The following is a 21,563-nucleotide window of genomic DNA, read 5'->3' on the forward strand; positions in this document are numbered from 1 at the left end:
ATAAACATTTATTAAATTAAATATGCAATACTTTATTTAAATTAAAAATAATAAACAATAACAAATTATTTATATAATATTAATTTTTTTGATTTATGGTAGATTTAAAAATTAATTAAAAAAATAATTCACCAAAAAAAAAAGCGATATGAAAACCTAATTTTTACAAAATCTAAATAAAGATGACTTTAATTAAAAATAAATTATAAATTAACTTCGTCAAGATCTATTAAATTTAGGAAACTAGAACATATTTCTATCTTAATAATTAGAATACTAGAGATAAACTATGCAATTATAATCTGAATTTCAAAGTAAAGGTGACTACTATAAAAATTTAGAAAAGCTGAACTTCGAGAACAATAATAAAATAAACTAATTATAAGAATAAATAATAAAATTAAATCAAATAAACTAACAACAATAGATATAGTATAATAGTATTTTATAAGAATTTAACAAACAAAATCTTTGTAATAAAAGTTTAATTGAAGAGACATTTCAAAAAGATTAAGAAATTTAAAAATTATGTCTAAAAGATAAAATTAATGAAGAAAAAATAAATTAAATAATAATTTTAGAAGAAAAAAATACAGAAATTAAAAAAATGAATGATGAGTATATAGAAAAAATAAAAAACTTAGAAAATTCTAGCAGTTAAATTAAATAAAAAAATTAAAGTTTAGAAGAATAAATGAATAATTGTAAAGAAAAACAAAAAAAAATTAAAATGAAATTAATGAAAGAATAGAACAGATAATAAATTTAATAAAAGCATAAAATTAATAAAATTTCAACATATAAAAATTAAAAAATTAAATAAAATAATATGAAAATTAAATAAATGAAAAAAATATAGAAATATAATAAAATAATAAATAGAATAATAAAATGAAAGCATAAAATAAATTATTAATATTAAACAATCAAATATTATTACAAAAATTATAAAAAAAGAGAAGGATTAATAAAAAGAAAAAAACTAATAGTAAGAATAATAATAATAATAATAATAATAATAATAATAATAATAATAATTCGAAGATTTAGTTTTAGATGAAAAATATAAAATATTATTATAGTTAAAACATTATAAGTCACTATTAAAATAATATAGATACCAATTCATCAGATACTCCTGATAGCACATTTAATAATAATTTAACAAAAATTACAAAAAATACTATTTAAAGTTCTAATTTAAATTTAAAAAGTGATGTATTTTCTTAAAAATTAAATTAATATCTTAAAAATAAGGAGTATGAAACTAAAAAATTATATTTTCTATGCCAAAATAATATTTTATTGATTTAAACCTTAATAATTCTCCTTCAAATAGTTCTTCTTAATAAAGCTCTGTTAAGGACTATGGTATTCTTAATAGAAATAATTCTGTTTAATATCAATAAAAAGGATTTTTTAGTCCTAACTTTAAATCAATTCCAATTGCTAAATCATTTATATATAAGAATAAGAGTATATTCGCTAGTTGAATATTTTACTATACAAAAATATATACATTTCACTTTTCTATATATATTTTTATATATAAATTATAATTATTAATTAATACTAATATAAAATTAATTATAATAAACATTTTAAAATATATTTCATTATAAATTATCAACTAATTATATATTTTGAGCATCTAAAGGTTTAAGTTCATCTCGAATTATAATATTATTAGCATCAGATTTGATATAAATATCATTTTTAAAAAATTTACACTTTTTAATAATTTTTTTATAAAAGATATTTCCACTAACTATCGTTTAATATATTAGATTAAAAATTATCAAAACTAAGATGACTACATAGAGATTGGCTTTACTTTCGTTATCAGTATTTTCATAAATAACATTAATAATTAAGCACAAATAAGATAACCCATAAAGTACTTAATTAATAATACCTATAATAGTTTAATTTTAGCCATTATATGGCTAAATAACAAATATATATATGAGAATTAGCATTTCAGTTAAAAATTAAATTATCAAAACTGTCAAAGGTTCAATAAAAAAATTAATAATAATAATACTTATAAATATTTTTTTTAAGCAAACTAAGGAGATAAATGTTCTTTAAAAAATGTTTTTACTTTGTAGTAAAAGGAAAACTTATTTATACTTGTTTGATACATAGTTTCCACATCCTAAGAAGCTAATTATAAATATAATCCATACTAAAATATATAAAAGAAATATTATGGCAAGAATTATACCTAAAACATTTTAGTTTAAATTGTATTATTTTAATTGCAATTAAATTGTCATACACATTTCACTACAACTAAATACCATTATAAAAAAAGGAATTGAAAACTAAAAACTTTAAAGTAATTTTCTCAAGAATTTGGTTTTATATATAAAATGAATCTTTAATAAAAAATTTTGAATAAATATTCCAAACATACCCAAACAATTTATTATAATTAAAGAAAGAGCATTTTCGTAAAAATTATTAGTTTAATAAAAACTTGTTATTTTATCTAAATCTTTTATAAATATTTTTTATTTGTTCTTGTTCCGATTATTTATATAGTAATATTCATCATTTGAACTTATGTCTGGTTTAACATTATCTCCAACTCCAAATAATATATTATAGTTAAAATGTTATAATACATACATTGTTTCATCAAAGTCATACGCTTTTTTTATATTTATCTTTTTTTATTTAAAAAAAATAATTATATTTAAAAATAAATATTTTTTTAAAAAGTAATACATATTATATTTAACCAATTGTTTACATAAACTCGCTCAACAAATAAAATAATCCAAGATTTGAAGTGAAAATACCAGTAGTAAGTACTGTAACTCCACTAATGACACTAAATCCAATTACAGAATTTTTTTATATTTTATCCAAAAAGCCTTCTATAATAAAAATATAAAATATTAAAAAAAAAAAAATTTTACCAATGCACCTTTTTTATAATTTATCAAAAGTACCTTAAGGGCATTTACATTCTCCATATTTGTTACTATTATAAACAGTTAAAACTCTATTTTCATTGCAGGAAATACACTAATTATACGCATTTCCAAGGCATTCATAACAAGTATAATGGCAATTTTTGTTTTCTGTTGTTTGCAAGCAATCACTCTGATTAGGTCCTGTGCATTTTTCACACCTTTCAAAACAAGGGTTACACCCGTTAATGGACATAAAAAAACCATTTTAACATTAATTGTATTCAAAACACTAGTTTTCATTACAAGAAATGCAGTTATTTTTACATTCAATGCATTTGTCGTACTCTTTAGAAAAAAAAGACCTTTAACACATGTTTTACAAATGTTTTCATCTAAACATTCGAAGCATAAAGGATGATTTTATTTGCATTTAACTGTTGAACAGGTAAAACTGTTCGTAAGATTATATCCTTTTATACATCTAATACATTAAGGATTAATTTTATAATCACATTCTTCACAATTAGAAATATCGCAAATTTAATATTGGCATTATTTTATTATATTTAGGAAAAAATTTTTTTCACATTTTGTACAAATATCATTTTCATCACATAATAAGCAGTTTTTGGTTTAGCATTTTAACTAACAATTTCCATTCTCTAATAAATAATAATCTTTATTACATTCTTAGCATTTTATATCATTTTCGCATTTAACACATCCTTCTGGACATTTTTGGCAATTTTTTTATTTTAATATATATTCGGATAAATTACATTATTATAAACAGGTTTTCCTATCAATCTGGAGATAATATAATTCATCACATTCTTAACATTCGATTGGATTTAAAATACAATTTATACAATTAGGTATTTATTCGCAATTTTAAAATTAAAGATTTCTTTCGGAACTTTTTTTATTTTGTAGAAAATATAGTATTTTTTTTTTAAATTACATTATATTTTATTTAATTTAGTATTATGAAGTTTAAAAGGATTTTATATTTTTTAATAAATAAATTATTATAATTATAATATGATAAATAAACATTTTTCTTTGTCTTTAATTTTATTTCTTACTTTAAGAATATTTTTCCTTATTATAAAATTTTTATTAAGTTTCTAATTTATTTTATATTTTTATAACAAATTAATTATATATATTTTTATAAACTATATAAATAACTAAAAATTTTAATTTTATATATGTTTTAGATAAATAACTTTAATTTTTGCCGTAAAAAGATACAAATATATTTATTTTAAATCAAATAAAAAATTATTCATAAAATTTTATTTGTTCTTGTTTTAATTTCTTCATACTTTTTAAACAATTTATCAATTTTTTATCCTTTACTTTCTCTAATAGCGTTAAAACTAGTATTATTAGAATTTTTTTCATTATTAAAATTCTATAAATTATTATTTTAAATATTCATGCTGGAGTTTAAAATTTATTTATCATGCACTATGTTACTATAGTTTAAATTATTTTGATCGTTTATTTAAAATTTTAATTAATATATTAGCTTTTCACATTGTTTGATATAGTCTTCTTTATTACTATTTTAAATTTAATTATAAATAATTTATTTTAATATTTTTATTATACTTTACATTAAATTTTATTATAATTTAATAGTTTCATTATTTTTTTCTTCATATTTTTGATTTTATATTATAAATTATTGATTTTCATTTTAAAGAGATTCTTTTAGCTGATTAAAATTATCATTTAAATTATTAATTTCATTATTTTGATTATTAATCAGCGTTTTTAATTAAGTTATTTTTATATTTAATTTTTAGATTTCTTTTTATTATTTGCATATTTCCTATTTTTTATTTTTATTTTTAATTTTTTTATTTTTATATTATAGATTACTTTTTAATATTTTATAATTTCTTTTTCTTTTTAAATAAATTCGTTTTATTATTTTAAAAGTTGATTTTTAAGTAAAAAATTATCATTTTAAACGACTTTGTAATCTTTTTCAAGTTTAATATTGTTCTTTATTAATAGATTTTCATTTAATTTTATTTAATTATTATTAAATTTTGTTTACTTGTATTCTTGTTAATATAAATTTTGCAATTAGTTATATTATATTTATATATGAATTAATTATTAAATCAAATTTTCATTATGCATTGTTAATTCTTTATCGTTTTCAGATGATGCCAATGTTAATTATTATGAAAAATGGCTGTGAAGGATACCTATTTAGCTTTTTTATAATTATATTTAGTTTTGTAAAGATATTATTTCTTCATTTTAACGCGTTACTATTTCATTTAATTAATTAATCTTTTTATTTTTTAGATATTTTTTTATTATTATTTTTACTTTTTTTTATGATAATATGTAATTATTTTTTTAATTATCATTTTCTATTTATTCATTTTAATAATTTATCATTAGTTCTGTGTAATTTTATTTTAGTTAATCATATAATTCCTAAATTTAAATATTTTTTAATACTGTTTCATTCATATTAATTTTTTTGTTACGTTTAAATTTAAAATTTAATAATAAAATAATGTTTTCTATTTACAATTTTATTCATTGATAAAATCAATTAAATATTTGAATTTAATTAAAATTTTTGATTATTATGTTATGTATCCAAATTACAAATAATATTTTTAAATTTTATACTATAAAATATATTGATTTTAGTATAATAAAAGAGACAATGTATTAAATTTATAAAATTTTAATAATTTTTTTTAAGCAAATTAATTTTTGTAAAAGAATTATATTATTTTATATATAATAATCGTATCTTAATTAAGTTTATATATTAGAATATCATAATAGAGACTCAATTTAAAAAGAAATTTTTATAATATCAATCTAAAAATAATAAAAATAACAATTTAAATAATATTAAATTATTATTATATATATAAAAAACTAATATCATTATATAATTACAGAAGTTAAATATATAGTAACGAATATAATTTATATGTAAAAAAAATTATTATTTATAAATTAAACTTAAATTATTTTATAAAATATTTTAATGTTTAAATTTTATAATTAATATGTATCTTTATTTATAAATTATTTTTACTAATTTTATGAATATAAAGTTTAAATTTCAATAAAATTTTTAAAAAGTAATTTATATATTATATTTCATAAATTATTGATATACTTTTTTATTTTACAAAATAAATTCAATAAATTTTAAAAAATAAAATATAAAAAAACAAAAATATATCTTAAATTAAAAAATATTTTTTATTTTTAAATATAAACTAATAATAATAATTATAGATTAAAATGTAAAAGGTTTTATAATTAACGTAAGATATTCGTGTTTATGCACTAAGCCCATTAGAAAGACCTATTCTAAGATAAAAATACAGTAAAATAAAAAAAATTTATAAGTAAAATTTATCTAAAAATAGAAATAAAATTCAATGTTTCCACAACTAAGGTCATAATTTATACAGGATTAGCATATACAGTAACTTTAGGAACAGCATCTTATTTCCGACAAGAAGAATATAAATTAAAGTTGAATTTTTTGAGAAACTTAAGTCGATTTTCAGGTTTTATAGCATAATTATATATTCCAAAATTTATGCGAGGACCTTTATATTCCACATATGCAAAAGTATATCAAGTAAAACAGGAAGATATGATATTACCATATAATGAATATAAAAATTTTAATGAATTTTTTACACGAAAAGTGAAGCCTAGAGAAATCAACATCGACAAAAGAACAATTGTATCCCCTGCAGATTCCAAAATATTAAACATAAGTGAAGTAAATGGGAATTCTAATTTATTAGTTAAGGATATAAAATATAATTTGGGTGAATTTTTAACTGGAAACAAAGATGTAGTAATGGAAGGCGCATTATTTGAAAGTTTTAAATTAAAAAATCCTAAATCAAAAATATACTAAGTAATATTTTATTTGAATCCAGGAGATTATCACCGATACCATTCACCAGCTAATATTTTAATCAAAAAAAGAAATCATATAGTTGGTTATTTAGCACCAGTAAAAGAATTGTATATATAAAAAAATCCACGAGTTTATGAAGAAAATGAGCGTGTAGCACTTTTTGGAGAATGGGATTTCGGATAATTCACCTAAGTATATGTAGGAGCTACTAATGTAGGTTCTATGGATATAAATTTTGATGAATTAAAAACTAATAGGAATTTCAAAGTATAATATTTCCAAAAAGTCAATATTAAAAGTTTTTAAAAAAACGATCATTAATAAATGGGTTAAAATTTAAAATTGAATAATTAAGATTTGAGAGAATTTGATGATGAAGAGGTTTCTTAAATTAATTAATTGGATGATTAGTGGCTTCTTTAATAAAATTTCAAATAAAAATAGAGAGGTATTTTTTTACCTAAAGGAGTTGAAGTTGGAAAATTTAATCTGGGAAGTACTGTTGTTATTTTCTTTGAAACTTAAGGTGAGGCTCAATGGTTAGTAAAAGAAGGAGATTATGTTAGGTATGGTTAAGATGTTTGTAAAGTTTGAGTTTTTTTATATTTTATAAAAAAAAAGAAATTTAATATTATTTATCAGTCTTTTATGTTTTTTTTTTCTAGAATAAACTTTATTTTTTAATTTATTTTTTTAATAAAAAATTAATTATTATTTTTATATTTTATAAATAAAATTTAAAGATTTTTATTTTTATTTGATTTTTTATTCATTAAACATTAAAATAAAAATAAAAATATTATTATTATTTTTGTCATGAGAAAAATATTTGAATAAAGAATGTATAGTTTTGCCCTATAGTCATCTATAGTCATTTATTTTATATTCAATTAATTTAAAATGATAATAGACATAATTTAGTAATTATACCATTAATACTTTATTTTAAAAAATAAAAAATTATAATTATTATAAATGAAAAAATATATATTTATTCATTACAATAATTGTCTTTCCTCGTCTTCTTCTTCTTTATTATATTTTTTTTATATAAATATAAATAATAATTAATTTATTTGAATGATTATTAACCTTATTTTAATAGCGTTATAAATACATCAGTCATTATTATATTCTAAAGGAAAATACTATGATTTAATGTAATTAAAGAAGTTGTATTCATTTATATTTAAAAATTATTGGATTATTTTCTATTTTTAAATTTTTTGTCTTTTCTATTAATATTTATATAATTACTCAATAAAATATGAAAAGCTCTGTACTGGTATGCATTTATTAAAATTCTAATAGCTATATCTATATTATATATTATTTATATAAACTTTTTTATAATTATTATATTTCTATACATTTATTTAGATAAAAATTTTAATGCTTTCATATGTTTTATCTTATATAAAACTAGTAAATAATTATATAAAAAAAGATATTAAATATAAATACAAACACAGATATATTTGTATATATATAAAAAAAATAGCTAAAATAAATAAATAATTTTATATTATTACAAATTATTATTTTTATTTATTATTTAAATATTTTTTTTAATTTATATTATATATATTTTATATAATATATTTAAATTAAAATTCACTTTATTTTTTAATTATGTAATTTAAAGAATTATATTATTAAGGAAGTTTTATTATTTTATATTTTATTAAAAAAAAATAGCTTCATTAGTATATAATTATCAAAATAACAACTTTTTAAAAAAATATTTTTATATAATTAAACAAACAAATTGATTTGACTTTTTATAATATAACTTAAAAATAAAAAGAAAATATTAATTAAAATTTAAAAATAAATTTTTATTTATATATTATTATTAATTACATATAAATTTTTAAATAGTATTTCATTTTTATTTGAATACAAATGATGATTTTTTTTTTAATTTAAAATTTAAAAATTGTATGTTTTATTTTTTTAGTATACAATTTATTTGTTAAAATTTTAAATGATTAAAATATGGAAATAAAATATACTTTTTAAGTTAATGTTTATAAAAGCAAAAAAATAAAATTAAATAATGTATTTAGATATATATTTTTTAAATAAAAGCAAATAAAAAATTTTTTAAAGAAAAGAAAGAAAAAAAAATAAAAATAAAAATTTCTTTGTTCTTAAAAAAATAAAACAAATATTATATTAAAAGCAAAATTGTAAAATAAAAAATAAATAAAAAAGAAAAGAAAAAGAAATGCATAAAATAATAATATTCTCACTTTTGTTAATATAATTTAGTTTCGCATCTAAATCTATCCCTTTAAAATAGAAAGATGTATATGTCTAAGATAAAAATAATTAACAATATGTTGATACTGTATTATATTCAACTATAAAATTAAAAGATGTAGGAGCAACAAAAGCAACAATTGAATAGTCTGTAGTTTTTGATACATTAGCAACTAAAAATTATGTAATTACTAAAGAAACTAAATAAAACAATAAATCTACAAATAAATTAGATACTATTTTATGTCCAGAAGGTATTGATTGTAGTGGATATTGTAATGGAGAAGGAGCAAAGTCAATTTTGGATTTTTAATATGCCGAAGGTGGCAAAGCGTAATTAAAAGGTAAATAAAATATGCATATTTTATAAAAAAACATATTAAAAATATATTTGAATTTCTTATTTAAAAATAAAAAAAAGTAAGTTAATAAAAAAATTTTAAATGTTAATTTAAATAAAAAAATATTTATAAATACAAAAAAATTATAAAAATATTATATAAAATTATTTTAAAAATTAAAAAAATTAATTATTTTTTTTTTAAAAAAAAATAGGCGGTTAAGAATTACCTAAAAAAATTGAAATTGATAATTTTAAAGTGCAAACGTTAAATTTGTATTTCCCTAATGAAGCATATGCAAGCTTATCTTAGTATTATTAAGTTCTAAAAGATGTTGCTCACGTAGGTTTGGGACTTGCTTATGATAAATCAGTCGAAAACATCTTTGATAAATTTTCTGAAAAGGAGGAATTAGTAGAAGAAAACACATTTTCAATATATGCTCATGAAGAGATAGCATAATTAGTAATAGGAAAACCCGAAAAATACTTCATATAACCTGATTCTAAAGGATTTTCTTTAAAATTAGATGCATATTCGAATTAAAAAGGCTGGTCAGTACTTTTGTCAGGATTAAAACAAAATGAAAAAGACATAGATTTAAAAGGATAATAATTAAGAGCTTATTTTGATAGTACAACAAAATATATATATGTACCTTTTATAAAAGGTGATGAAGCAAAGAAAATTTCAAATTATAATTACTTTATGAACGCCTTTACAAAATGTTTTAAGACCACTACCCCTTAAATATATTCATTTAGATGCCCTAAAGACTAATTTAAATGGGATGATTATGAAAATATTACATTCTAAGTTGTTGATTTGGATGGAAAAACTTAAAATTTAACATTAAAACCTGAAGATTATATTGAAGAATTAGATGAAAATTATGAATTATTATTCGTTTTCATTGAGTATTTTTTTTTTATTTATTTTAATATATTATATAAAAAAGCAATCCTTAAAAATAAAATACTTTTTATCTCGGTACTACCTTTTTAAAAAAATATTATACTTTATTTGATTAAAAAAATGGTTAAGTAACAATTTACGATAAATATCATGTTAATACATCAGTAGGAGGACTCGCACTTAATAATAGTTATAGAATTCCTTTCATTATCCTTGGATGTTTACTTGCTTTGGCCGCTATTATTATCTTATTATTAATTCTTAAAAGAATTAAAATCCCTGATGCTCCTTTCATGAGTACTAATGTTATCCCAGCTTATTAAAGAGGTACTTATTAATAATAAGGATATGAAATGATGTAATAACCTAATGAAAATGTTAAAAGAGCAGTTTTTAATTAAGATGTTAGATAAAGTAATAGACCTGTTGGTTAAAATATTTAATATGTTACTTAAAGTCCAATCTAAAGATATTAATAATAATTTTGAATTTTTTTTTTATAAATTATATTATTTTTTGGAAATTATACATTATTTTAATATTAATAAATTTTTTATGAAATCTAATAAAATTTATATTTAAAGTTTTTTTTTATTTATTTATTTTTTCATATTAATGAAATACAGTGCTTCAATAAACTAAAAAATGCTGTTAAAATAATAATAACAAGCAATTCTTTGAAAAAGCCTTTGAAATTTTAAAAGCCTTCTTCTTGCTCTTACTCTAAGACTTTAACTTTTTCGTTAAGCTTGCTTATTTATTTCAATAAATCTTCATTTAAATTACTTTGAGTTAATTTTACTTTTGTTTTATTTACTTTGTTTTCTAAATCACTGACCTTTTTAAATAATTCATCGAATTCTTCATCTTTAATTTTCTAATCACTAAATAATTTAACGAAAAGTAAATTTTAGTCAGATATTTAACTGCATTAATTTGAATTTAATTATTACTTTAATTCTATTAATGCTTTATTATTTTACAAATCTTAATTATGATAATTATTTTATAAAAAATTAACAAATTATTCTAAATATACTTAAGCATTTTAAATTTCGGACTAAGAAAAAGGTTAATCTGACATTTTTCTTTATTTAACTAATCTTATTTTTGATGATTTTAATTTTTTTATTTTTCGTTATTTTTTTAATATATATATTTTTTTTTATTATTATTGGTATTTTGTATTTTTTAAAAAAATAGAAAAGCAATATAAGATAGTATATATGTATTTTATGAAAATTTTATATTATATTTATTCTTTTTAAGTGTTTAATTTTATTTTTATTATTTATTGTGATAATCTTATTTATTATTTTAAAGATTATTTAATAAACAAATTAAAATATATTGAAAATTTAGTTTTTTTTTATATCAATAGTTTTTTTATATGGAATTTAAATTAACTAAATTTTATTTTATTAAAATAACATAAAGAATTTTTAAATCAAAAATGTTATATAAGAAAATAAATTTGAGATAAATTAATTTCACATTATAATAAAAAGTAAATAAAAAAATATTCAATATAAAATAATAGATTATTAAAAAAAAAAAATAATATTAATAATAAAATTTATTATATAATTTTATTTTAATTATATAAATATAAATAATTGCATAAATAAATTAATTTTATAATTATAATAATCAAAAAAAATAATATATAAATATATACATATAAAGTGCATATTGATAGTCTTTTAATTATAACTAATGAAGGAAATAGTATAAACTTCACTGTATATTAATTTATTTAAGAAGAGGAGTTTTGAATAGTATTAAGTTTTAATTACAAGAACTATATGGTATAAATATCATTTATTATGTAATTAAATAAACTAGATGATATAATTTATAAATATTTAAAGATATGATTATATAAGTAAAAATTAGAATACTATAATAATTTAATATAGGTAAAAAATAATATTTGGAATAAAATATAAAAGAGTGTATTAGTATTTAATTTTATTATAAAAACTTTTTTTTCAATAAATAATTATTTCTTTTAAATTATATATTTTTTAATTATTTATAATTTTGTAGTAAAAAAATAAAAACTTTATTTATTTAATATTTTCAAAATTTAAATTTACTTCAAAAAAAAGATGTATATTTTATGATTATTGTAATAAAAATATATGTAAATTTTAATTATTTATAATTTTTTAAATATTTTTATAATATTAAAATTTGCGGAATTTTAAATATTTTAATTTATTTCAAAAATTTTAAAATCAATCAATATATAAATAAAATAGTTTAAACATAAATAATATGTTATCATTTCTTTTTACCCTTTTTACCTTTTTTTTTTTTTTTATACATAATTTTATACCAAGCTTCATACTTTCTACTCCAAATGTCTTCTTTAAAAATAATTGACCGTTCCCTAATCCTATTTTCCATTTCTTTCAAATTCCAAGATCTAATTGAGTGATCAAATGATCCACTATAAAGCATATTATCAGCAAACTCTAAGCAGACAACACAATCTTCATGCCCAACAAAATCCTCAACTAAAGCGACTATTTTATTATTATTAAATATATATTATTTAATTTAAATATATTTTTACATTTTTTTTCCAAATCCCAAACTTTTATTTTATTATCATCTCCAGCAGTATATAATAGATTATTAAAAACTTTCATGCATTAAATCCAATCAATGTTATTTTCTACAATAAATAAAGGTTAAAGATTATTTGATTCAGATTATTACAAATCATATATTTCAATAATATTATTTATATTAGATATAATCAATTACGTTTTATAAGTTACAAAGCATGTAATTATTGTAGATGTGAATTTTATATTATATTATATTTATTAATTCTATGAATATTTAAAAAATAAAAAAGTAAAATAATTTTTACATCTGAATTTATTTGAATAAATGTATCTTTATTTATAATTGCTTCTATATATTTTGACTATATCTTTAATTAACTTACAGCACCTCCTAATACAAATATTGTTTCATTTTATCCACTCTATTTTATATAAAAAATCAAACTTTTTTGTATTAAAAATAAATAAAATAGTAACCATTGTATCCCATACTCTGATTGATTCATCTAAAGATGAACTAACTAACAATCTGGAATTCAAAAATTCTAATTAAGTAATTTATTTAGAATGACCTTTATATAAAGATGTAAGTTCTCCTGATTTTATATTCCAAGAGCAAATAAGACCGTCTTCGAAGCCTCCATATATAGAATTTTCACTAAAGCATGCAGCACTGAATTAATCGATATTTTTATTCTAAATTTTAATATAATATTTTAATTAACTTTTTTATATTATTTTTTAAAAATAAAAACTTCTTTAATTTTCTTCTATTAATCTTCCTTTATTGCTTAATCATTTGACTCATCATTTGATTATTAACCTTCATTTTCATTTTAATTCTAACTTATTACAGATGGATCATTTCCTTCCCTATTTACATGTAATTTTGTTGTTATTTTTCTTTCTATTAAATCCCAAGCTTTTTATATTTTTTTTAAAAAAATATTTTTTGTTTATTTGTTTATATTTCTTTTTACCTCGAATGCAGCCATCTTTTGAAACAGATAAAAGTAAGCCTGATTCAGGACCGTATGGAGCATACATTTTTATTACTCCATCTTAATGTCCTTTTAGCTTATCTTTATAAGCCTTTGATTTAAAGACTTTTTTCATTATTTTTTTATTTTTAATTTAAACTATTTTTTTTAATATGTATTTTAAGTTAATTTAATATTTTTTAAAACATTAATAAGAAATTTTATTTATTTAATTAACTTTTATTATTAATATTACTGAAATTAAAATATATTAAAGAATATTATAATGTATAAATATAAACTAAAAATATTGTTGATATATATAAATGTAAAAAAATATTAATAGTACTAATAGTATAAAAGAATCAAATAATAATAAAAAAAGGATAATAAAAATATGTTATATATATAATAAAAACTAAAAAAGATTTTTGTTTTCTTTAAATATTTAATCTTTATTAATTTTTAAATAACTTTATAATTTTTCTAATTTGCATAATATATGTTTACTCCTTCTTTATTTTATAAACATATAACGATTGCACATATAACTTTTAAAAAATTAAATATTACTTTACGTTTTATTTGTAAAAGTAAACTCCCAATTCTTCGAATTTATGTCATGCAAACTATTCTTTATAAACATATCCAACTCATTTTATTCTTTAGAATTATTAAAAAATAATTCACAATAATAATAAAAAATTTATTACTAACCTCTTTTCCTTTTGTATACTTACAAAATTATCAAAAAATTCTCCTTTCAAAAAAAATATTCATCAAAATCTGTTTTTTTTGGAAATTAATTTAATTTTTAGTTTCAGAAAGCATCTCATAGTTTTCTTAAAATTAAAGTACAGGTCTTTCATTGTATTAATATTCTTTTTTTATTTATTAAGCGAATTCTTCTTAGTTAAAATTTATTAAATATTCCATTTACTTCTAAACTTTCTCAATCTTAATAATTTTCGGCAAACTAAATATATTAATATATCAATTATTTTATAATTAACTATATCTAATATAATAAATAATTAAAAGAACTTGACTTTCTTTCAAAGAACAATATAATAAATACTTTTCAGCAAAGTAATATTAGAAAATTGAAAGAGTAACGAATTCTACAATTAAAATCCTTTATTTTCCTTCATACTAAAATAAAATAATTCGAAATAATAGAAGAGTTATTTTCAAAGATTTATCTAATCTTCTTTTTTTATAAACTCAAAATCTTTAAAAATTTATTGAAGTCAAATTTTAGTTTTGTTTTATCCCTTAATAGTGTCTAGATATAAAAAAATAATTAATTATTTATGCAATGCAATGTCAATTGTTTTAATACTTAACTTAATAAAGCACTGTTTACGATAATTTCTTTTAAAGATTTAGCATCTTCTAATAGTTTTTGCAAATTCAATAATTACCATCCGAATATTTATTTGTTGTTTTTATTTAATTCTTTTTAATATTTTTATTATATTTTTATCTTTAACCTAAGCCGAGTTTTCTGTTTTTGTATCCATTTTTTATACTACATCTGCCAGACTATCTTTTTATTGTATGTATTTTAAAATTAATATATTTTTACTTATATATTAATTAGGTATTTTAAGAATTTTTTTATTCTTCAAAAGTTTAAATCATGCATGTTTTGTTATCGAATTTTAAGGTTTTTAGTTTTAAACAGAAATTCCATTTTTTAATTATTTAGATAAATATATATATATATATATATATTATTTACATAAATTTAATAATATTAAATATTAACAAAATAAATAAATAAAAAAATAAAAATTTATATTATAATATTTTGTTTAGATTAAATAAATATATATTATGCATTTTTTTTCAAATTCTATAATTAATTTTAAAATATTTAATGATGGATTTATTTAAGATTTGAATATATAATTTATTATCTCTCTAGTATTCGCTTTGAAATATTTTTATTTTTACTAAAATAAAAAATGCTAATGTAAATATATTTTTATAGTAATAAAAAGCAAAAATGTAATATAAAATTATATATTCATTAAAATTATCATTATTTAGGTATTATTTAAAAAAAAAATTAATTTAGTAATTAAAATAAAAATACATAAAAATTCTATTTAAATTTGTAAAAATTTTATAGATAAAAGTTATTATTTATAAAATATATAAAATTATATAATTTATTTTTTATTAATAATTTGAATAAAAAAATATAACAAAATAAAGTAATATTTATAATAAATAATCTTGGAATATTATATCAATTAATTAATTTATTAGATTATAAACATCTAATTATTAATTTTACGATAGAAATAAATTATTAATAATTTTATCAAAAATTATTTTATTTTTTATATTTTAACAAAGGATATGTTATTAAATTCTATTACAATTCCCTTTTAATTTTAATTTTTTTAATAAAGAAATAATAATTAATAAAAAAATACCACATATTTTCATCATCTTTATATTTCTTAACTTTAAAATATTGTTTGCCATCTTCTAATTTTTTTCCACAAAAATAGGGATCTATGGCAATTTTAAAAGCATCATCTAATATAAAATAAAATAAAGAAAAATAAATATAATAAAATACCCAACATTCTAGGAATTAATTATTTTAAAAGCGAACTAGATTCTTCAATACAAGGATTTGTATTAATTTCAATAAGCCATGGATTAAAGTATTTATCAATAACAAAATCATAACCGAAAATCTCAAAGGAATTAATCCTATTATTAAAATTAATCTTATTTTTTACACTATCGATAGTAAATGAGATGATCTCTTTAATTTTCGGCATAATATTTTATCTAAAATTAATTTTAAGATTTTAATCTAACTAATCATAAGAAAGTTAATTTCCTTATTCAAATTTTTAATATCTTTAATCTGTTTTTTATATGGCATTATTGGTTAAATGAATAATTAAATCATTCAATTTTTCGCTCGAAATATCAAATTTTTCACTCGAAGTTCTAATATAACCTTCTTTAAAAATATATAATTAAAAATTATTTCTGTCTTCTTTTTTTCTAATATCAGTTAACATCACCCATATTCTTAAATCGAATTTTCTTTCATTTATAAGCAAAGGCTATTCTATATATTTTTATATAATGAACTATCTTTCCAAGTATTTCTTATTATCTGCTAAAAGAATATTTATGAGTTATTTCAAACTACTAAAAAGCTTAATTCCGCATCCTCTATTGAAATCTGCAGGTTTTATAATCCAAACATTTTTTCCTGAAAATAAGCTTTATGGATATTTTGGTTAGCAATATCCTATTTTTTATGAACTTTCGTGTTTTTGTGAAAAAGGAAATGCTTTATGCCCATAATTTTGTATTAAAGATGTGATTTATTCAATATATTGATATTCAGAAGGATTTATATCTATTTTTTGTTAAAAATATAAATTAATATATATATTATATTTTAATACTTGATTTGGATTAATACAAATTTAAAAATTCTTCAAAAACTTATTAAAATTAAGAACTTTCTGGATTTATGCAATATGTTAAAGGGGTTATATCATATATATATAAAGAATTAAATTTTGCAAAACTTTCTAAATTTTTTATTAAGTTATTTTTTGTTGTAATTTATTTATGAAATTCGAAATGATTTACAAAAGTATTATTAATTTGTTAAAATTTAATTTATGAACTAACACTTTGCCATATAAATTTACATTCTTATCCTGCTTATTATTATTAAGACCAGTTTTTTCTTGTTTTCATTACATTTAATACTAATTCAGAATTGTTTCCCTTTCCGATTTTATACTATTTTAAATTTTTATATATTGATTATTTTATTTTCAATTTATATATAAACATTATATTCTATTGATTTTTTTTTATATTTCTATTTAAGAGGTTTATATACTTTTATTTTTTTTCTTCAAGCTTTAATTGCTTTTCAAAATGAGAAAATATTAAAATATTAGAATTATTTATAGCTTTTTTTTATCGATTAATAAATGAAAATAAATTAGTTTACATTTTTTTGTAGAAATACTACGATTTTATTATGCTTATATGCTTTTTTTAGAAGGGAGCAAAGAAATATATTGATTTTTCTCTGATTATTTAATACCACTTTATTATATAATATTTTTCGAAATATGTAAACAATAAATAAATTTTTATTTATTTTACTTTTTGATTGCTTTTTTTAATATATCAATGCATTACTCAATATTATTATTTTTTTTAGATTTTTAGTCTTCATTTTTCTATTTTACTTATTTTATTATTATTTTTAATTTATATTAACATATTTTAATTACTAGTATACTGTTTTGCTACTATTTAAGCTTAAGAATATTATTTCAGGGGTTTAGCAGTTTATGCTCTTAATTTAGAATTCATTTAATCAATGCTTTATTAATTATATGCAAATAAAACTTTATAAAATTAATAAAAATTATTAAAATAATTATAAGCATAAATATATAAATAAATTATTTAATAAGTAAATAACTAAGAAAAAAAATTGGTTTTAAGCATAAGTTATAATTTTTCTTTTTTTTATAAATAAAAAATAAAATAAACATTTTTTTATTTGAAATTTTTATTTTATTTATATTTATAAAAAAAAATTGAAAATAAAAAGAAATCTAAATATAATAATTATAAAAAAAGAAAATAAAAAGCAAAAAAAATGATAGACAAAAAATCTTAATTCACATCAAGTTTTAAATAAATTTTAGATAATTTTAATGGTATTAATTATTTAAGAAAAAAATTATATTTTTAAGATTTTAAATAATTTAAGATGTAATGAAATATAGTTATGTTCATAAATATTTTAATACTATTGAATTCAAAAACAGAATATCCAATACAATGGTAAAATATATAAAAAATCAGATTTTAGTTTTTTATTAATTTTTTAATTTTTAGACATGTAAATCTTTGATTACTTAAAAAATATTTAATAATGGCTAACCTAATATAATTAATAATGGATTCTTGGATTTAAATTATTGTAAAGAAAAAGATCTCTAAGTTGATGTGAATGTAGATGTTAATAGAAATTTTACTTTAAGAGTAGATAAAACACTTTAATTTGTAAGATAAAAAATTATTAATTTCTTCTAAAAAATTTTATTTATTTGAATTTTTTTTTTTCATTTTTATTTAAAAAAAAAAAAAAAATTGTTTTTTAAAAAAATAATTAATTAATCAAACAAAAAATAAAAGAATTCTTTTAAAGATTATTGTATTTTTGGAAAAATAAACTCTAATACTTTAAACAAACAAATATATCCTCAAATCGGTTTTTACAAAAACTTTAATAGTTTCGCTTTCAAAATAAAATTCGATTTAGATAATTATATAACTTAAATAAAAGGAAAAGCTCTATATGACAGAGATGAAAAAAATGAAAATAGTAATTTTTTTGGAACAGGAGTTGCCATTGATTATGATTTTAGAAAATAAATTTTATCCAATATAAAGGCTGTAATATGGAATATTAATTAAAATGCAACAATGAGTCTTCATTAGTAAAATATAATTAAATATTTATTTCAATTATTTATTTTATGATAAATTTTTTTTTAGTTCAAATAGTAAACCCTTAGATAAAGATACTGATTATGTTGTTAAATATTGTCTTTATTAAAAGTTACAAAATAAAGTTGATTTAGGCATTTAGTTATCTAGAAAATCTAGAGATTAAGGCTTTGGAATTAAATTTGGATGTAAATATTATAAATATGATAACGTTATATATAATTGTAAACTTACTGAATAATTGTTTATATAATCTTCTTTTATTGTACTTTTAAATTAAAATATTTAATTGATTGTTTCTAATAGTGTATTTTATTATTATTTTTTATTTTATTTATATATTTGATAAAAAGATAGATTTAAACTTAAGAAAAAAAGATGAAAGCTTTGTAAATAAATCAGATTTTCCTATCGGATTAAAGATTTTTATTTGCTAATGAGTATTTTAATTATGAAAATCTCATTATAATATAATAAAGGAAACATATGTATTTTGTTTTTTAAAGATAATGTTTTTATAAATTACGATTTTAATTAAATTCTTATTTAAATAATAAATTTATATAAGTTAATATTTTAATATATTATTCTGAACTTTTTGAAATTTAATTAAACATAATTTTTATACTATTTCAATTTTTGTCTAAAATTAAATTTCTATCTTTTTTAAAATAATTATAATTAAAATTTTCATTATTTTTTTCATCTTTTTAATACTAAAAAAAATAAAAAAACATTACAAAATTAAAATAATATAAATACCATAATATAATCTTTTTTTTATAATAGCAAATTTTAATTATTTTATTAATTTTAAATATACTTTTATTACTAAAGATGTGTTTAATTTATCTAAAAAAGTAAATTTTAGCATTCTTAATTTAAATTATTCTCAAAAGCAACTATTTTTTTTTACAAAAAATCAATATTTTATTTAATTTCTAATGTATTTTGTTCCTATCCAGTTTAATTTGCGCTTATCTATTCTTAAATTTTAAGATTTTATTCTTATAAGTTTTCTTATAATTTTTCTTATGAACACATACTTACTTCTTTTTTTAAATTTTTGTATTCAATATTTAAATTTAATATTAATTTTTTTTAATATTCAATCGTTTTTTATTGCTCTTTTTCATTAGTTTTTATTAAATTTTATTTACTTTGCAAATTTTTAATAGAATTATGAATACTATTTTAGAATTTTTTAACTTTTATTTCTAATTCTGCATTTTGATTTTCTACTTAAGTTTATATTTTATCTATTTATTATTTTAAACTAAAGAATTTTTATTAAATTTGTTTTGAATTTTTAAAGGCTTAGATAACCTCATCTAATTATTATTTGTCTAATTTACTATCTAAAACTGCTTTAAAATGCATTAATTAATTTTCAAAAAGCGTAACATGAGAATTCACTGGGCTATTTTTCAAATTGGAAATGCGTACATTAATTTCTTCTTTTTATAATGCTTATATTAAAAGTTCTTTAATTCTTTAAATTTCTTTGAAGATTTTTTATTATTCTTCATCAATTTTTTCTAATTCTTCTAAAATTTAATTTTTTTGGAAGTTTTTTTAAGGTTATTATTATAAAGTTTTTAAAATTCTTTTTTTATTTTTTATATTTAATTTTTCTTTTTTTACGTTTGTGTTTGTGAGTTTTTTTATATAATTTCTTATATTTAAAATTCATATTTTTCTTTTATTTATTTTTTAAAATTCTCTAATGTTTTATATTTGATTTTTTCTTCTTAATCTGTGTTTTTAAATTTGTTTGGCGAAAATAAAAGACTTTGCTCTTTTGTTTTAAAAATATTTTCTTTATCTTTTTTAAATTTTTCATTATTTCTTTCAATTAGTTTCGTGTTTCTTTGAATATTTTCTAATGAATTGCCTTTTTTTACAAAATTAATTTTTTTTACATACTATCTATTTTAGAGTATTTTTTTATTATTAATTATATATACTTTGATTATAATATGTTTAATTTAGACTCTTGACTGCTTTTTCATTATTTATGGTTTTAGGATATAATATTTAAGTTTTTAAAAATATATTATTTTATTGATTTATAATTTAATTATGATTTTAAG

The 21,563-nt window shown here is 16.6% G+C and overlaps 5 protein-coding genes across 5 annotated transcripts, besides 16 other annotated features; 2 read left to right on the plus strand and 3 right to left on the minus strand. All coding sequences in view use genetic code 6, as the record gives it.

Annotated features, from left to right (window-relative positions):
- Nucleotides 1-798: 798 nt before the first annotated feature.
- Nucleotides 799-856: a microsatellite.
- Nucleotides 799-871: a microsatellite.
- Nucleotides 818-877: a microsatellite.
- Nucleotides 878-983: 106 nt separating this feature from the next.
- Nucleotides 984-1,038: a microsatellite.
- A 1,639-nt stretch (nucleotides 1,039-2,677) lies between these two features.
- Nucleotides 2,678-2,726: a microsatellite.
- A 3,051-nt stretch (nucleotides 2,727-5,777) lies between these two features.
- Nucleotides 5,778-5,824: a microsatellite.
- Nucleotides 5,825-6,261: 437 nt separating this feature from the next.
- On the plus strand, nucleotides 6,262-7,452 carry IMG5_108990 (phosphatidylserine decarboxylase, putative; the record flags this gene model as incomplete). The annotated part of the gene is made up of 2 exons (XM_004034888.1): nucleotides 6,262-7,156; nucleotides 7,307-7,452. The coding sequence occupies 2 exons, from the start codon at nucleotides 6,262-6,264 to the stop codon at nucleotides 7,450-7,452; spliced, it is 1,041 nt and encodes a 346-aa protein (XP_004034936.1).
- Nucleotides 7,453-7,586: 134 nt separating this feature from the next.
- Nucleotides 7,587-8,283, minus strand: IMG5_109000 (hypothetical protein). The gene is made up of 5 exons (XM_004034889.1): nucleotides 8,229-8,283; nucleotides 8,116-8,175; nucleotides 7,951-8,069; nucleotides 7,861-7,888; nucleotides 7,587-7,796 (listed from the first exon to the last, which is right to left on the minus strand). The coding sequence occupies exons 1-5, from the start codon at nucleotides 8,258-8,260 to the stop codon at nucleotides 7,745-7,747; spliced, it is 291 nt and encodes a 96-aa protein (XP_004034937.1). The 5' UTR covers nucleotides 8,261-8,283; the 3' UTR covers nucleotides 7,587-7,744.
- Nucleotides 7,809-7,854: a microsatellite.
- A 101-nt stretch (nucleotides 8,284-8,384) lies between the features above and the next one.
- Nucleotides 8,385-8,449: a microsatellite.
- Nucleotides 8,398-8,466: a microsatellite.
- Nucleotides 8,405-8,461: a microsatellite.
- A 467-nt stretch (nucleotides 8,467-8,933) lies between the features above and the next one.
- Nucleotides 8,934-8,985: a microsatellite.
- A 586-nt stretch (nucleotides 8,986-9,571) lies between these two features.
- Nucleotides 9,572-9,614: a microsatellite.
- Nucleotides 9,577-9,650: a microsatellite.
- A 2,323-nt stretch (nucleotides 9,651-11,973) lies between these two features.
- Nucleotides 11,974-12,054: a microsatellite.
- Nucleotides 12,055-12,665: 611 nt separating this feature from the next.
- On the minus strand, nucleotides 12,666-14,074 carry IMG5_109010 (myosin heavy chain kinase, putative; the record flags this gene model as incomplete). The annotated part of the gene is made up of 6 exons (XM_004034890.1): nucleotides 12,666-12,910; nucleotides 12,961-13,222; nucleotides 13,264-13,380; nucleotides 13,436-13,654; nucleotides 13,714-13,880; nucleotides 13,939-14,074. 6 exons carry the CDS (start codon nucleotides 14,072-14,074, stop codon nucleotides 12,666-12,668), a joined length of 1,146 nt encoding a protein of 381 aa, XP_004034938.1.
- Nucleotides 14,075-16,270: 2,196 nt separating this feature from the next.
- IMG5_109020 (tubulin-tyrosine ligase family protein, putative) lies at nucleotides 16,271-17,787 on the minus strand (the record flags this gene model as incomplete). Its single annotated transcript, XM_004034891.1, has 3 exons — nucleotides 16,271-16,491; nucleotides 16,535-17,269; nucleotides 17,388-17,787. The coding sequence occupies 3 exons, from the start codon at nucleotides 17,785-17,787 to the stop codon at nucleotides 16,271-16,273; spliced, it is 1,356 nt and encodes a 451-aa protein (XP_004034939.1).
- An 826-nt stretch (nucleotides 17,788-18,613) lies between these two features.
- Nucleotides 18,614-19,910, plus strand: IMG5_109030 (hypothetical protein; the record flags this gene model as incomplete). Its single annotated transcript, XM_004034892.1, has 6 exons — nucleotides 18,614-18,674; nucleotides 18,728-18,801; nucleotides 18,856-19,023; nucleotides 19,156-19,460; nucleotides 19,519-19,735; nucleotides 19,824-19,910. The coding sequence occupies 6 exons, from the start codon at nucleotides 18,614-18,616 to the stop codon at nucleotides 19,908-19,910; spliced, it is 912 nt and encodes a 303-aa protein (XP_004034940.1).
- A 351-nt stretch (nucleotides 19,911-20,261) lies between these two features.
- Nucleotides 20,262-20,301: a microsatellite.
- A 174-nt stretch (nucleotides 20,302-20,475) lies between these two features.
- Nucleotides 20,476-20,506: a microsatellite.
- The last annotated feature ends 1,057 nt before the right edge of the window (nucleotides 20,507-21,563 follow it).

The sequence above is a fragment of the Ichthyophthirius multifiliis genome (genome assembly GCF_000220395.1).
Source record: "Ichthyophthirius multifiliis unplaced genomic scaffold scaff_1120509250895, whole genome shotgun sequence".
Taxonomy (NCBI): Eukaryota; Ciliophora; class Oligohymenophorea; order Hymenostomatida; genus Ichthyophthirius; species Ichthyophthirius multifiliis.